Source organism: Cydia fagiglandana, chromosome 13 (assembly GCF_963556715.1).
Source record: "Cydia fagiglandana chromosome 13, ilCydFagi1.1, whole genome shotgun sequence".
Taxonomy (NCBI): domain Eukaryota; kingdom Metazoa; phylum Arthropoda; class Insecta; order Lepidoptera; family Tortricidae; genus Cydia; species Cydia fagiglandana.
This window is the reverse complement of record NC_085944.1, coordinates 7,305,564-7,323,029: the sequence shown is the minus strand read 5'-3', so window position 1 is coordinate 7,323,029 and position 17,466 is coordinate 7,305,564. Positions and strand designations below refer to the sequence as shown.

General features: G+C 41.1%; 2 protein-coding genes across 3 annotated transcripts in view; one reads left to right on the top strand and one right to left on the bottom strand.

Annotated features, from left to right (window-relative positions):
- The window catches only part of LOC134670152 (uncharacterized), a 26,223-nt gene extending 12,794 nt beyond the window's left edge, over nt 1–13,429 (top strand). Inside the window, exons 2-5 of one of the 2 annotated variants that reach the window (XR_010099024.1) lie at nt 9,089–10,486; nt 10,577–10,705; nt 12,075–12,290; nt 12,424–13,429. Coding sequence is in view for 1 of the 2 variants with exons in the window: in XM_063527840.1 (XP_063383910.1) it covers nt 9,148–10,486; nt 10,577–10,705; nt 12,075–12,190 (1,584 nt within the window). In the remaining variant the exon portion in view is untranslated. Of the gene's footprint in view, nt 1–9,088; nt 10,487–10,576; nt 10,706–12,074; nt 12,328–12,423 lie in introns of those variants that run through there. The other variant, XM_063527840.1, reaches the window with a different exon arrangement.
- On the bottom strand, nt 13,425–17,466 carry LOC134670153 (translocon-associated protein subunit gamma). Its single transcript, XM_063527841.1, has 5 exons — nt 17,413–17,466; nt 17,186–17,333; nt 16,848–17,067; nt 14,290–14,421; nt 13,425–13,624 (listed from the first exon to the last, which is right to left on the bottom strand). The coding sequence occupies exons 2-5, from the start codon at nt 17,316–17,318 to the stop codon at nt 13,558–13,560; spliced, it is 552 nt and encodes a 183-aa protein (XP_063383911.1). The 5' UTR covers nt 17,319–17,333; nt 17,413–17,466; the 3' UTR covers nt 13,425–13,557.

The following is a 17,466-nucleotide window of genomic DNA, read 5'->3' as shown; positions in this document are numbered from 1 at the left end:
GCCCGAATATGGCTGACATAGCCGATCTTGGAGGTGAACCTCCGCGCACATTGAGGGCACGTGAGAACACCAGCCACATAGCTGTAGTGAATGGAAGCAGGCTGGTGCGCTTTCAGATCATCGCGTTTAGTGTCGAGGTCAACTTTACGTTGCTTCTCGAAATCGCGCACTTTGTCATGCACCAGCCTGCGCCACTCAGGACGTTGTGCTGCATATAGTAGTAGGGTGGTTCACGTTTGTATAGGAAAAATTCAAACTCTAGCTAGAAGAAGCGGCACCCCCTTATTTTGTTACATTTATTATGTTGACAAAATACACCAAGTTTGTAATCTTATCTTAACTACAAGGGAGTGCTCAAACACTTAGAAATTCTTCAAATTGTATGAAATCCAAAAAAAATAAGTTTTTCTTTTTTAGATTTTTATGTAAGTAGTAGTTTTCACCTTATTTGAAAGTGTGATTTAAAAGATATTATTTTGAAAGAAAATGTTTTTCTACTTCAAAACTTATACATCACATGTGCAAATAGTGTGAAACCAGATATTTAAATAAAATTCTGAATAATACTCTTTTTTTTGGGTTTCAAACAACATACAAAATTTCAACGTGGTGAAGCACCCCCTTGTAGTTGAGATAAATTACGAAACTTGGTGTATTTTATCAGCATAATAAGTGTAACTAAATAAGGGGGTGCCCCTTAGGAAAAAAAAATGTTTTTTGAACCACCCTAACATATAGTGATACTGGTGTTTTTATAAACAAACCAAGCATTTACATTCAAAATTGTGACATTTGGCCAAGAAATAAGAAGTTATAGAGGGAAATGCTAGGAACACAATTTTTGACTCCGTAACTTTGTTTGGACTAGTTAGGAGGTGAACATATCAAAAGTCCCCGGCCGTAGCCCCGGTGCTGGGGGGGAGAGGGGGGAAAGAAGGTCTCATTTTTCGATTTTTCACTAATATCTTGGAAACTTTGCGTCTTAGCGACATGACTACTGAGACAAACCAAAAGCTGATAAAATTTGTTACAAGTTTTATTCAGTCAATTTTTTCGATATCTTGAATAGTTTTTGAGATATCCGCTCTTGAAAGTTTATTTAGGGCTTTCAATTTTATCTTGATATCTACATTAGTGAAGCTGCTAGGCCGTGTTTGGTATCATTTTCGTATATATCGGGGGTGCTGAATTCATTTTTGGTATCACATTGACACCATTCCTTAGAAAAAACATATAAACTTTAAACAAATACCTTTTTTTTTAAATTCCTCTTCACGCTTAAACCGCTCAACCGATTTAATTGTAATTTGGTATACAGATATTTCGAGTCCGAAAACAGGACATAAGATACTTTTTATCTCAATAATCATCCTTTAAAGTTGTGAAATAGAGTATGGGGGGAATTCAACTTCGTCGACGAAACTGAATTCCTGAGGTAAATACTGCTTAAGGTAAAGTTTGAAGTCATGTTAGGTATCATTTTCATCTAAATCACAGATGTATACCATCCTAAATTTCACCTAAACCGGTTCAGCGGTTATTGACTCCTCATACAAACTTCCACCCCACTTTTCACATCCTCAAAAGATGCTTTTGGTTATAAAAACCATCCTATGTCCTGTGTCGAGACTGAAACTATTTCTGTACAAAATTTCAACGAAATTAGTTCAGCGGTTTAAGCGTGAAGAGGGATTTTTAAAAATATATTTTTTTTAATTTTGGTTTTACTTCGGAATAGTGTCAATGTGATACCATAAATGAATTCAGCACCCCCGATTTATACGAAAATGATATCAAACATGGCCTAACAGCATCACTGATGTAGATATCAAGATAAAATTAAAATCCCTAAATAAACTTTCAAGAGCGGGTATCTCAAAAACTATTCAAGATATCGAAAAACTTGACTAGATAAAACTTGTAACTAATTTTATGAGCTTTCGGTTTGTCTTAGTAGTCATGTCGCTAAGATGCAAAGTTTCCAAGATATCAATGAAAAACCGAAAAATTCGATCTTCTTACCCCCCTCCTCCCCGCAGCACCGGGGCTACAGCCGGGGACTTTTGATATTTTCACCTCCTAACTAGTCTAAACAAAGTTACGGAGTCAAATATTGTGTTCCTAGCATTTCCCTCTACAACGTTTTTTGAGCATTCATTTACTGACCACTGCTGATGATGATCAGAATGGAACTCTTCAACGACGCATAGCTCATGTTTGGGGATTTGTCCTCTTCGTTATGTTTGTTAAGCACGTTAGGTTTTTAAGTCACATTTTCGTCAAGCTCAAGTTCTAATGATGGGATCCATAAGGAATCGAGGGAACTCTACAAATCTGAATGGCATTGTATAGTGACTTTTGTATTTTCATCAGGCAAACAAGGATTTACATTAAGAACAGTGGCATTTGATGAAGTGGTATTGCTGATGGTGATCAGAACGGAACTCCTCGACGACTTGTCTTTTTCTAATTGATTGTTAAGCAAGTTACCCCACTGGCAAAACAAGCAAGATTTTGAATTCGACTTCTACCTGAACCTGGACCCGGACGCGGACCCGGACTCGAGATCGCGAATTCGGACACGGATCCGTTTTCTATTTGGTTGGTGTAAATGGTGTTGGTGAATTTTTTGATTAATTCGGGCGAAAACTGGAAGGTTAGGTATCATAAAATGTTCATGAAGAGAAATTGTAAGAGATGGTATCATTACCAACAACTGTGGAAAATACTGTTTGGTTACTCTTTATTTAAAAATAGCAAAATCAAATTGCATGATTTCATTCGTTTTCTCCACTGTACACAGAATAAGTAATGATGTTACTATGGATATGAAATAAAATGTGTGTTTTTATATCTTTAAACCCAATTACTAAGTAGACTGCACATACATTAAAGTCACATTAAAATTCCATTTCGCGAAATAGAGATTACAACATTTAACTTTGCAAAAGTAGATAATTGAAAAAATTATTAGGTTAGATTCGAGCTACAATGACATAAGTTTGGGTTCAAGGCAAGGTTGCAGGGCCTCAACATGGGAAAAAAGGGGAGGGACTGTTGGCCTGGCTCAGTGAGCCAGAACTCACCCACTAATCCCTACTACTGCCGTAAGCAGGTAATGAATTCCCAATGTATTAAGTTTAGGTTTAATAAATTATAAATATATTTTATTAATAACATAATAATATACAAATATGTATAAGCATAAAGTAATAAATAAGCCTACAGCTATTAATAATGTCCGTAATCTGTATAATTCCAAAATACGGATCCCTCGGATGCGGATGCTGCTTACATAATCTCGTCTGTCAAGGTGTTTCGGCAGGAAAGGCCTTGGCAGACTTATAAATTCCTGAAATGAGGGTTCATACCTACCGACTAGAATTGGTTTCATGGTGGTATCAGATGGGTTAGTGTACGGTAACCGATGGTCATCTTGCTTATAATCTCGTCTGCCAAGGTGTTTCGGCAGGAAAAACCTTGGCAGACTTATATATTTCTAAAATGGGGGTTCATACCTACCGACTGGAATTGGTTTCATGGTGGTATCAGATGGGTTAGTGTAGGGTAACCGATGCAGACCTTGCTTACATAATCTCGTCTGCCATGGTGTTACGGCAGGAAAAGCCTTGGCAGACTTATATATTCCTGAAATGAGGGTTCATACCTACCGACTGGAATTGGTTTCATGGCGGTATCAGATGGGTTAGTGTACGGTAACCGATGGTCATCTTGCTTATAATCTCGTCTGTCAAGGTGTTTCGGCAGGAAAAACCTTGGCAGACTTATATATTCCTAAAATGGGGGTTCGTACCCACTGACTGGAATTAGTTTCATGGTGGTATCAGATGGGTTAGTGTAGGGTAACCGATGCCGACCTTGCTTACATAATCTCGTCTGCCAAGGTGTTTCGGCAGGAATAGCCTTGGCAGACTTATATATTCCTGACATGAGGGTTCATACCTATCGACTGGAATTGGTTTCATGGTGGTATCAGATGGGTTAAATTAGGGGTCCCGTTGACCACCTTTGAGAGCGTCTGCCAAGCACTTCCGGCTAAAAAACTACTGGCAGACTTCGCTTTTATGTGTCTACATGTAAATTTCTAACTGCTGCCATAACTATTATTTCGGTATCAGATGGGTTAAATCAGCCCCCTTTTTTCGCACCGGAAGTGGCCTTCTTTTTCGTACTTTCGGCAAGTTCCGCCGTGGCAGACTATCGAATTCGGACTTAGCATCACTTTTATGGTTTCCCATTGTGTATTTCATCGTGGTATCAAGTCGGTTAGAAAATTTGCGGCCGGCTCTTCTACTACATGTACAACAAGCAAAAGGGAGTACTTTCGCATTCGCAGCGCTTCGTACGTCTCTATCCCCACTTTACGTGTAGGGGCGGTACCCTATTTTTTTTGTTTCTAGTTTTTAATTTCCCACTTCTCCGGCATAATTGATCTATATACTCGTATTCATGCCAAATTGCAGGTTTCTAGCACTAACGATCACAGAGCAAAGCCTTGGACGGACACACAGACCGACAGGCAGACAAACGAACATGGCGAAACTGTAAAGTTTTCTAGTTGACTACCGGAATCCTAAACACATACATACATAGTGGAAACGTGCATGTTATTAAACACTTTCGCATTTTTTTCCTCCGGGACCAGTACGTAATCGGCGCTACCCTTTTGTTAATAATTAGACTTCTGAGCTATCATCATCATCATCACCTCAGCCATAAGACGTCCACTGCTGAACATAGGCCTCCCCCTTTCTGAGCTATACTGGCCTTAAATAATAGAAACGGAAAAATGACAGACTTTGTTTACATTTAATGACTGAATTTGAATGACGTAGGAACTTTACTCATCAGCAATAACGATAGGACCAAAAAAAAATCGAATATATTTTAATTCCTTATGGTCCTCATAGAAGTCATTACCTATACCTACATATAAATAGTGTACCTAAAACAGGCTAACCCGTACCCGTTTTGTCCACTTGGTTGTAAAATTATGTCATTTATTCATAAAAAGGAAACAATTAATGTAATTACTATTTTGATACTGATATCGCCTTAATCGGGTAAATGGGGTTTTTGTTACATCCTGTAAATGTTTCCATTGGCGACAAAATGCTATTAATAGCTATGGCCACTATAGACCGGCCCCCGGCCGCTACAAACGATTTAAAGCCATCTTCAACGTCTTCTATCAATATAAATAGATCTTATCGATGTCGGTAACCACGCTGATCAGGATATTTATGTTTAGTCAGATCACGATTTAGTGTGCCTATAACAATGGATGCTGTTTTAAATAAGTTGATAGACCATCAAGAACTCGATCTAAATGCTTGCAGATAAGTTTTAACCCTAAACTTTGTCTACTCTAAGATCGTTAGCGCTCAATGTCTATCAAAACCTAACAGTCTGGGCTCAACTAAAATTCCATTTACCAGTAGCTAAAGTTTCAACCTAAACACTAAAATAAATATTTCGGAACAATCTTACACAGATCGACCGAGCCCCAAACTAAAGTTTGTACTATGGGTAGGTATGTAGCTAATACTAGGCGACGACATAGATAACATCCATAACTCAGGAACAAATATTCGTGTTAAACACACAAATAAATGCCCTTACCGAGATTCGAACCCGGGACTTCCTGCTTCGTAGTTAGGTCACTACCGATTAAGCTAGGAGGCCGTTAAACCTAAAAGATAATACCAACATGGGTACTTCCCATTTCTAACAATTCTAACTACAAACAAGTGCTTAGGTAATGCCTGTGAACGAAAAATTATGCCGAATTCCAGAGATTAAGCCTCAATGACTGATGCAAGTGAAGTTCTATTGAATAATTGCCCGCAACGTAAGAATGTGACGTGGTATCAACTCGCAATGGGCTGAACACTCTCAGCGCAATCAGTTCAGCCGAGTTTCACCCGGAGTATTCGTGCTGTTACTTTTACAACGCGCGGGCGAACACGAACAACGCTCTGTTTCCCTAAGTCTCATTGTCTCTGTATCATGCTGAGGAAAACTTTGACTTTCCACTCATAGATGACACCTTAGCGCGCGTAAACTATGCATTTAACTTAAGAAAGTTGGCGCGTCATGGGGCGTAGAGTTTATGCATACGTAGCAATTCAAATATGGATTAAGTAGGTACCGATATTGTACCGAAGTAGGCCTCTTCGGTAAGTGGATGTGCAATTCGTTGTATACAACTTAGGTATACAATTTACGTGAATAAAAAAAATACTTAACTCGAAAGTCTGCGTCAAAGGTGCTCTGCATGTCAGTATTTTAGCAATTTAGCGTAACAATACGATGGTCGGCAGAATGCATTCTGTAACGAATTAGTTAAAGTGCCAAAGTACTAAAACTGCCAGACGCTTTAAAGGCTTACCGTATTTACATACATCAAGTTTAGTGTTCTTCGAACATATCCAAGGGAACGTTAAGTTTACTTTGTGTTGTTATTTACAACAGCCTGAAATCTTGCAGACGTATGTACCTACCTAGCTACCAGTGGCGGCGCGTCAAACATATCCATAGGCAAGCCGGGGCTAATTTGGCTTACATATTTCCTTTACAACTCTGCTCAAACGTCCAAAAACAGGCAAGCCGGTGGGAATCGGCTTTAATGGACGCGCCGCCACTGCTAGCTACCTAACTCCTACCTATACATATGTAACACATACTCTTAATCGTTTTGTAATAGCCGGCATAACATCTAGCTTTACAGTACCAGTAGTTTAATGTAGTAACACGGCAGAAACAACATTAAATTTGTTTTAGCATATCTAGGACATCAGGCAAAACAAAACAAATTGGCAGCAGAGTGTAAAACAGTCGCTGCACGCGAAGATTTGGAAGTGATTTAAGATAACATTACGCTGTACCGTTGCGAGATCGTTTGCCTGTGCGATGCCGGCTCCTCACCGTTACTTTAGCGCCAAATCAGCCCACAATGCGATCTGTATACTTTGATTCGGATAATAAGTTTAGAGTCACGATCCGGTTCCGTGAACCTGTCTACATAATCTCTCGCCTGGATTAGAGGCTTCCTTATACGGGGCGAGATGCATATTATTTTGCATCAGACGTATCGTTAAGACAGATTGTGGCTATGAATTATACGTATTAAAGCTTCCAACTTCACGGCTAATACACTTCTGTATTCTATAGATTTTAGAAACGGTTCCCTGTATGTAAACACCTGCCATACGGCTTGGGAAAATAAACTGCCAACTTCCTTATGGCTTCTCCCATTTTAAGACAAGAATACAATGCAGTGACGGCTCGTAAATTAGGTGGATACTATGGTCAATAAATTGAGGTAATTTTACAATTATGCCGCCATTACCATCAATGTCAGGATAGGGATCCCTATCGCGAGAAGGTTGGGTTCTATATGCACGCTCCCGCAATAGAAGTACTTAATGTTTCTTACCATTCAATTTAACGACATCGGTGAGTACCTAGTTATACATGTAAATACAGATGCAGATAGAACTTAATAGGATTTTAAACAATCGAAATACAGGGTAAAATTTTAACCACCAGCCATACTCTGCGTATATAGAGTAACTGAACTTAATAACTTTTATTATGAGACCAATGGCGAAATCGCGAAAAAAATTTGCGTGTAAGTACCATAGAAATGAGCGGCATCACATAAGCCGGTATCTTAAAAACTTACATTGCTTTTTTAATTTATTGTGGGCTGTTATACCTACGTAGTTGGACCGACATGGGACTGGGACACAACTATTAACTGAAGATTGGCCTGTAACATTGTACTCAGTCAATAGATTAGATAACTAACAAGAATTACCTACCTACCTTTTGTGATTATCTAAAACCAAATGTCAGTTTACGCCTGAATAATTACTCGAGACCGAGAGCGAGGCTCTAACGTCGATTAATTTTACTCCTAGGACTTACAGGCGGAAATTTCATACTCAAGTGTTTCATAGGAGTGATGGCGAGTGTCAATCACACGTCGAGGATAAAGCGGCGCTAGCACAGGGCAGGTAGACACGTAAGTATCGGCTTGTGCCTTGGGGATGCGAATTAATACGTTCGTTGCCCCGTCGGACGTCGCGCCGAGCCCTAACCGGATTCCCATAGCTATACTGAACGTTCGACTAAGGCAAACTAGTATCACTGTGACATTAACATTCGTTACAACTAAGCGTAAAGGTGGCATACTTATTCTGGTTTACCTGAAACAAACGTTCGCCTGCCGTTGATGGCTGGGAACAACAAACCTGTGCCACGCTGTGTTTATATCCTCAGTATACACACACGTATTCAATTGCACACCTATTATAATGTCTAATCTTATGGCCGTCTCGTTAGATACCGGTAAAGATGATTACACTATTTTGCTTATACTAAGTAATTTATAATGATAATTATAGCAAGCACGGTAGAGTTATTTAAATACAGGCTTTAGCTTTAGCTTTTAGCCACAGCTTAAGTAGATAATATTAAGGAGATTATAACAAGGGTACCTACCAAATAGCAACGAGTGGCAAATTTGCGTAGGTAGCATTTTGAAAGTCCTAATTCAGACTATGCATGAGACCTTGAGTGCATTGTATTCAATTTGAACTCTTAACTAAATGCTAATATGTTGACAAGTAGGTAGGTGGCTAGCTAAACAATTTCATTTCAACACTTGCAACAACTTTCTTTGAGATTTAACATGGCCACCTACTTATTACAATAATAATTATAATATGTAGTCTGATGTCGCACTCTTATAAATGAGCCATCTGTTCAAGACCTATGAAATTATCCCTATCTTCCTGTCTGACCTTTAGCGACAAAGGACATTTAGCGAATACGTGACTCCGACTGCAGGCGCGCCTCAGCTATGCCGTCCTTTGTTATGTAAAATAAAATAACAAAGAATACGAAATCGGCAATGTTAGGATCCCTAGGAGGTGTGCCTGGCGACCGACGAACCGGTTTGACCGGGAGATTCTTTGTTTGGTTATCGCGAGTCGAGACGTCGCGACTCGACCTGACATCGCACCGAGGCGTGACTGACGCGCACGTTTATCGTTTTCAGAGGGAGCCGCGCCGATGTGTTCGCTGGGAGAGTCGGGCCGCTGAGGCCCGCACGGGCTGATGGCGGCCCCGGGTGTGCTCGCGCTGCTGGCGGCCGCCGCGCTGGCCGCACTGGCCGCGCTGGCGCAGCCGGCGCTCGCCGCGCGCTTCGGGGACCGACTCGCGCCGCGCGTGCCCGCCTACACGCCGCGCCACGCGCTCCACGACCGTCACGTCTCAAGTGCCGACTATGAGGAGTACGACCAGGAGTATGAAGAACAAGCCTCCTTCGAAGATCGTGAGGCTCCATCGGAAACGGAGCCTCCACCTCGACGACCAGCCCGTACCGAGGCTCACCGTCTGGAAATGAGCACTGAATACTTTGTAGCGCCCCAAAGAACTTCATCGACGCCCCCGCCGCCGACTCCGTCGCGGCCTTTCGTATCTACAACCACACACCGTCCATTAAATACAACAGTGGTTGTACAAACGGCGCGTATATCGATGGGAGCTTTAAGGCAGGAATCATGGGCGGTCCCAATTTTGGCTCTGGCCTGCGTGTGTATGGCAATGATCGCCGCTTTCGAAGCATTTGTCGTATGGGGCGCGAGCCGCACGGCGCCTAGCCGCCGTCACCTACTCTTGGGTCAAACGCTGCTATTCGGTTTGTTCACCTGCGCCGCTTCAGCCGCACTGTACGTCGCCACTCCCACTGTATTCACTTGCGGTGCCGTGCGTTTCGGAACTGGAGTCGCATACGTAATAGTATTCGCGTCTTTACTCGTGAAGTGTGTTTTTTTGCTAAGCTTGAACGGTGGTGTGTATCTGCCGGCCGCTTACCAAGGACTTTTGTTATTTTTCGCGGTAATGATTCAAGTGGCCATCGGCGCCCAGTGGCTAGGCGGATCGCCACCGCGAGTGATGGCCGGCGCGGGCAGATGTGACACACAGTTATCGGACTTGTTGATGTCGTTGTGCTACGCGGCGTTCCTGATCGCCGTGGTGTGCGGCGTGGCGCTACGGTCGCGCGGCATCCGCGACAACTACCGCGAGGCGACGCACATCGCGGGCGCAGGCGGCGCGACGGCCGCGGTGTGGGTGTGCTGGGTGGCGGCGGCGCTGGGCGCCCCCGAGCGGCACCGCGACGCGTGCGTGGCGGCGGGGCTGCTGGCGACGTGCGCGGTGGTGTTCGCGCTGATGTTCGCGCCGAAGGGTCGTCGGCTGGCGGCGCTGGGCCGCGAGGGCCGCTGGGACGCGGACCGCGACGAGGGCCTGAGCTCGCTGGGCGCCGGCGGCTCGGGGTACTCGCCCTCCTTCTTCCACTTCAAGCCCGTGAAGTACGGCATGGTGTCGGCCGCGGCGCCGCTGCCCGCGCCGCCGCCCGTGCTAGATCGCAAGGAGCCGCCCGCTCAGCCAGCCGGTTAGTTAAGTATCTAAAATGCGCTAATAGTAAGAACTAGCGCTTCCACGCACCGAGATGTGATCGCAATATGTCGCATTCTGTTCGCAGATTTGTACGGAGCGATGTTCGCGAGCTCGCCGCACATGCATGCGCGCCCTCTGTGCCCCCCACCGCACTACCCCCTGCACCCTCTAATGCACTACCACTACCCGCCTTATCACTACATGTTGCCGCCAGGTAGGTATAACATAGCTGCACTGCCCTATTACTATTACTCATTTGATTTCGAAAGTATTTTCTACACTTTTTTGTAAATTTAAATAAAATTATATTCCCACTTATAAGTACCACTCCCTCACGCTGGAATATACTGTTATCGTCCTATTACAGTTATAACCACTTACTTAATCCTATTGCACAATTTACACTGCGTAAACACATAATACCTAGTACAGTAGGTATTGCATTGGTTTATGAAACGAAGTAAATCGATGGGATCCAAACACCCCTGTGCATAGTTAGCTATAAGCAGATTTAAATGGCTTGACTGATTTAACGTAGGTGCCTATGAGGTGTTATTTGATTCGTCTTAGAGTGGGACTGGCACTAAGCCGACCCGACTTAATAAACCGCGACTCGCGAACCGAATGCTACTTTTTCAAAGGCTTTTGCGCGAACATATTTTTATAACTTCCTAACTGTTATGAATAATATACAAATCAGATAACGTCCAACGAAGGGGTCACCTACATAGCTACATAGGTACTGTGTAAAAATATTTATTTTAATATCCAGAGAGTACTTAAAAAGGAGTCTTAAAGTGGAAGCGGTCGTCCACTTTCCTCTTAAGACTAACTCACGCTTAATCACGCCAAATGTGAAGTTTATATTTTTATATATATTTAACGGTTATACATACATAGTACCACCATACCACCATAGATATAAAAGCGCATCGCCAACTCGTGACCCCTCTAAACGTTTTAAAGTTAACTGGCCGCGCTATTTTTGTATTTTTTATGCCTGAGACTATCTAAAATAAGGACGAGGCGCGCGACTTGATACAGATGGATTTTTAAATTGGGGCACTGAGGGCAGCTACCCTTATCCCTTGCTGAAGATTTTGTCGCGAACTGGACATTTTTCCTGATCTCCTGAGACCCAATTTGGCTTAGCAGCATAGGATCAAGTAGTTGCCCTCAGTATCCTATTTAAAAAGTCCAACCAGTGTAGAGATAAACCGTCTTTATTTCTTAATGGGGTTGGCAACTGTCAAAGGGTTAAATAGATGGCGGCATGATAGCTTGCCCCTTTCTCTGGTTTTGTTCTATCAGCTTTGGCTTAAAGGGCTGGCATCCAGGCCATTATATTAAAAGAAAAACAATTCTAGGGATTGACAGGGCAAACTATGCTGGCGCCATGGGGTCATCCATTAATTACATCACACGTTTATGGGGGGAGTGGGTCTCGAAAATGTGACCAAGTGTGACAATGAGGGGGGGAGGGATTATAAATCCTAGAAATTCGTGTGATGTAAAATACTTCGACCGGGCAACCCCCTTGTCTCCGGTCAAGACGTAGATGATGATAGTGGAGTATTCTGCAGGCATGATGGTGCGCGAGGAGGGCAACGTGTACACGACCGTGGAGCCCACCTTCAGCAGCAACCCCAACGTATTCTTCCAGCGCACGGAGCCGTTGCATGCCGGCATGATGTACTGAGCATCTGACAAACCAGCGTTCCGCCGCGAACATGGATTTGACAGCACCGCCTAGCGACCAGCCTCGTTTTACTACCACGTCTATTTAGGACCAAGATTTTGTGTTTTCAGATTAACCTTTTGACCACCAAAGACGTCCACTGACGCGCGCGGCAACAGCCCAATATCAACCTTCGTGCATTCCAGCAAGGTTCAAGATGACGCGGCGCGCACGACACGCGCGGCGTTCAAAAGGTTAATCTGCCCGAAGTGTGTTAAGGTAGCGAATAATAGACTGTCAATCTCTATTCGTTATGTTCCTCCGAAATAAGAGTTTCATTAGATATATTAATTATAGTAGGTATAAGCGAGGTCTCAGTAACGTAACGCCATCTAGTGAAACTCTTCTTCGTAGAAAATCAACTTGGTATAAAGATTGCAAATCTACGAGCACAGTGGAATTCTGTAAGTGATGTATGGCGCCTAACTGGAACCATTATTGCTTAAAAATCGGGACAGAACCATAATGTTACGAAGATATAAATTAGTTTGCCGATAAGAAATAGTATGTCTTGTAAAGCGGCCGCCATTTGGTAATTCCGCCCAAGGTATTATCCCGGTGGAACAGTTCTACATAAACTCATTATAATAAGGATAAATTGTCCGAAAAACGATGCTGAAAAACTGCTGTTACTGTATAAAGTTGGAAAAAAAAATCTATTCCTTAGTTTTATTAGTACGCTAGGAATCCGTAGGCAGACCGAACATTTAACTTCACATGTATCCTATTAAATGAATTAATTATTAATGCAATCAATACGTTCTACTTGTTCTCCTTCTGTGTACTTCTTCAGTGGATTGATATTTTTATCAAATTATTTGATTTTGGACTTTCATTTAGGTGTAAATGTGTTTTTTGTTTAGCCCTTTCGGCAAATCAAAATGTTGCTGCCTATGTCCACAAGAATTATCATGATGCTGAGGGTGTGAAGGCTTCTAATGTAATTATAGTAATTCTTTACATAAATATATGCCTACTTTATGCAGTATGAAGCAGTATATCTAATACTCGAATTTTGTAAATATAAGTCGAATATTAAAAGATAGTGGAAACGAGGTTTGTGATTTTACGTGTACTTAACCCACCCTGGAAAACTGAATCAGCTGATTTCTGAATAGGTTAAATATTTTAAGATACTATTAGGTTTACTAATGTAAGCTCTCTTTTATAGTAATGTGTAAATAAAACTTCTGAAGACTGTTTAGATTGTTTTATTATTAAATTATGAACAACTTGTCTTAAATATTAATTCTAAAGTGTACACTCCCGGTGTCAGAGGAGATCTGCGCTCAACTTTCATCACAAACACACAACACTTAGCATTCAATTCACTTGGTTCCCGTGGAGAGGAGGGCCAGAAGTCCGGATGCCGTTGTCAGGGATACAATATAATTGCTGTAAATTAATCTATTAAGGAAAAAACTTGTTGCAATCAATATTAAGATAAACAATCAGATTATGTAAATACAGAATGCTAACTACCTTATTAACTGATATACAGAGGTCGGACAAATCATCGCAAAACCATCAAAAATCATTTATATCTCAAAATAGGACAAGATTTATTAAACTCATATTATGTACACAGTACCTTTATAAAACTCATTCATTACTCAAGAACTGCAGTTCAAAATTGTAAAACAAAATGTATTATGTTCCATACCATATTTATTTTTGCGATAAATTGTCTGAACTCTGCTGATATAGACCTAAAATGCACTAGGAACTACATATCTACTTTTACACTAAACTAAATACCAAGTAAACCAAGAAACGGACTTACTTAATTTGTTTATTTCATTAGTTATTGCACTTGAATCCATTCTTATAAATACTTTGTTTGTTCAAATGTCAAGATTTCACACCAAGCGCATATGATTCATTTTGGAACCATAACTCTATTTCTGATTATTAAAATTTAGCACACAATTTTTATAATCTTGAATAGGACATAGCTTACTTTTTATCTCAGAATTCATCCCTTGGGTATGTGAAGCAGTTTAACAACGTCTTTGAAGACAAAGTCACAGACAGAAAGTAATATTTTATAAAAAGGATACACAGTGGGTGTGAAGGAGCGCAGCAGGTAGAAGCTGCTCAGGATCACGATGGCCAGAAAGAGGGCATTGTTGTAGAAAATGGAGAAGGTGGTGGCTTCATAGTCAGCTACCTCATTCTTCTTCCACAGGATCCTGGAATTAACAACAACAATATATGACTAGATGGAAAATTATTAACCCTTTGACCGCCGTTGGCATGTATACAAGACAACGATAGAACGATACACTGGCGCCGCTGTCTTGTATACAAGACACAAATTCAACCGCTCGGTAAATGTGAAAAAACATCAATTGTAGCATTTTTTACACTCGTGTTAATGTTTTAGGTCTTTGATTTTTAAAATAATTGCATTCAAAGCAGATAAATAAATCCATTCTTTTATAATAAGGCAATCAAAAAAATTGCTCCAGTTTTCAACGTTTTTCATGTTCCTCGTCGCCGTTGTCTTGTATACAAGACAGCTAGGGATGGGAATGTTAACTCGATATGAGAATATTAGAGATGCAACGGATAGTTGTTTGGCCGGATACCGGACCATCGGCCGAATATCCGGTATCCGGTCGCCGAATATTAGGACAGCGGAGCTGCACCTACATTTCGGTTTTTCAGGTGCGCATTTTGCAGTTTTAACCTGTTTCTAAATGAACGTTCGCGCGGACACATTTCTAGGTTCGAAATGAGTGCGCGTGCAAGTCAGTGGAATCTCTAAATTGTTTTAAAATAATAAACAAGTACGATTATGACCATGACTGTTTCTTAAATCCAATTTTTTTACTCCGAAATCAAGCAATGGTACTGTCCGGTATCCGGCCGGATAATAGGGCACTATCCGGTATCCGGCCGGATATTAAAATACTGGCCTGATAGGCCGGATACCGGATAGTAACCGAATATCCGGCGCATCTCTAGAGAATATTCAAAATAAACATCAAGTGGCCAATCTGGTTTTATTTAAGCATTTGAACACCTGTTAAATGCCAATTGGTGATAACTAGTAACTAGAATACGTTAAACGAGAGAGAGACAGGCATAACTATAGCTGGAGTTCAGGGAACTTGTTCAGCTGTCCATAGTAGAGTCAGATAAGTAAATCTGTCCTTGTGGTCTATTTGCAGAACAAATGATTCATTTTGAGATGATAGTGTAGTGGGGAGTGATACCCTGCAGTGACCGCTTCGCACAAGAATGGTACCTACAGGCAGACGCTCGGACTAGTCAGTGTCGCCTAACTATGGGAATGTTATGTATTTGAAATTGACGAAAAATTATTATGGTAGGGGTGTAATACGGGAACTGACAAGCTCTTCTAAGGAACATGTCGAATGTGAAACATGCATTCCCGAACATTTCTGATCCCCACCCTTTTCCAATATTATTGTTCTTCACTCATTGACAATTCAACCCACGTGTCATTTTCCCCAATGCAGTTCCGGTACATTTATATTATCGACACACGATGCGCGGCTCTAACCTAACGCTTATAAAGTTTACGTACCGACAAGCGCTTACGCTGTTGACCTAGAGACTATTATTACTTAATCCGCGCGGAAACGGTCCTTGTCGGTCTGCACTGTGGGCAGTCCATGCGCGCCGTTGTCATGTATACAAGACTTCTCGTAGAGCCTAGTGCGGTGATATTACGTCATAAATCGATATTGTTTAGTGGTTGTTTTTAATGATAAAGACCTTTATTTTTAACATTGTCGTGTGTAAAAAATATGTTAATTTTTGGCATTCTCGAAATAAATTAAAGTTGGTTAAGAACAAAGCCAAATTGAGAAGATTTTTACCATAAATTGTAAATATCGATATCACAATTTGCAATCCCTAAACTTTTTATTAGTTGTTTACTTAAAATTTACTCTGGCGTGTGAGTGAGCGTCTTTGCGGACTAGGTCCGGCGGCCAAAAGGTTAAAAACATAATGTTCATAGAAAAAGAGAAAGTCTAGTCTATAGTATCTAATCATTAGCTTATTAACAATTAGATTTATTTAGCTATAATCAACTAATGGCAAACCAATTTTTGCGACCTAATGAACTAAATGTGTAATAAAATAGAAATAAATATGGTTATATAATATAATTTATCAGCTATATAATAAAAATAAACTGCCAAAATATCTAAGCATACATTTCAAATAGTAATAGGGAAACTATATGTAATAGACACATGTTTTTATTTCATTGTGATTTGTGTGACTTTCACCAAATAGTTTATGCAGAACCAAAATTTAAATCTCTACTGAATCTAAACTGAAAAATTATGCACACCAAGTAGAAAGTTATCAAATTCAGTTTAATGAAAAATCAGCAAGAAAACTTATTTAGAACAGATTGTATAACTAAGTAACAGCACAATTCATAATGAATAATAAAATTGTTTGAATACAAGTATTGATAGTGAAGTAACAAAAGTTCTTATTTGATTAATTACAGTTGACGTCAAAGATATGTTTACAATTTTCGCCTTATTACAAAGGAGTCTCTTTCGTCTTTCAAGTGTCTCTTGAATTGCTAACATATGGAAAGTACAATAGAGTATAATTAATTAGTTACCTTTCGTCCTTCTCCTTCCTGCTCATCTTCTTGTCGTCGGCGAGCTTGCGCGACATCTCGCGCGCCACGGCGTCCTCGCGCTTCACCGCCACACGGTGCTTCAGCTGGAACTTGGTGTTGCGGTACGCCAGCGCCAGGAACCAGGTGCAGGCAGCAGTCACCACGCCGAACCACGCCAGGGACGAGCTCACCTCAAGAGCGTGTACCCTCCAGAACAACCCTACACGAAAAAACCCGGTCACTTTCACATAACGGCACATAAATTTTATGAATGAAAAGGTCATCAAATACGATTAGTTACGCTTAGGAAAGACTTGTATAAGGAAATAAACACTTACATATGGGAATAGCAGATACAATGAATGCATTCCCGTAGAATAGAGCCGACGACTTTGTAGAGACATTTCGACTGAAATCCTGCAGCAGCAGCTCTTCCTCTTTCGTGAAAGCCTTGTTCGTCTTTCCGGACATCTTGTTATGAATGAACTGTAATTTTTAATAAATAATTGCTATTACACACACTGGTTATTCTTGTAAGATTTACAAAATAAGCAACGAACCGTACTTCGTGGCTGGCGAATGTCGAAAAAAGACGAAACGTCGGCTGACATGTCGGCGA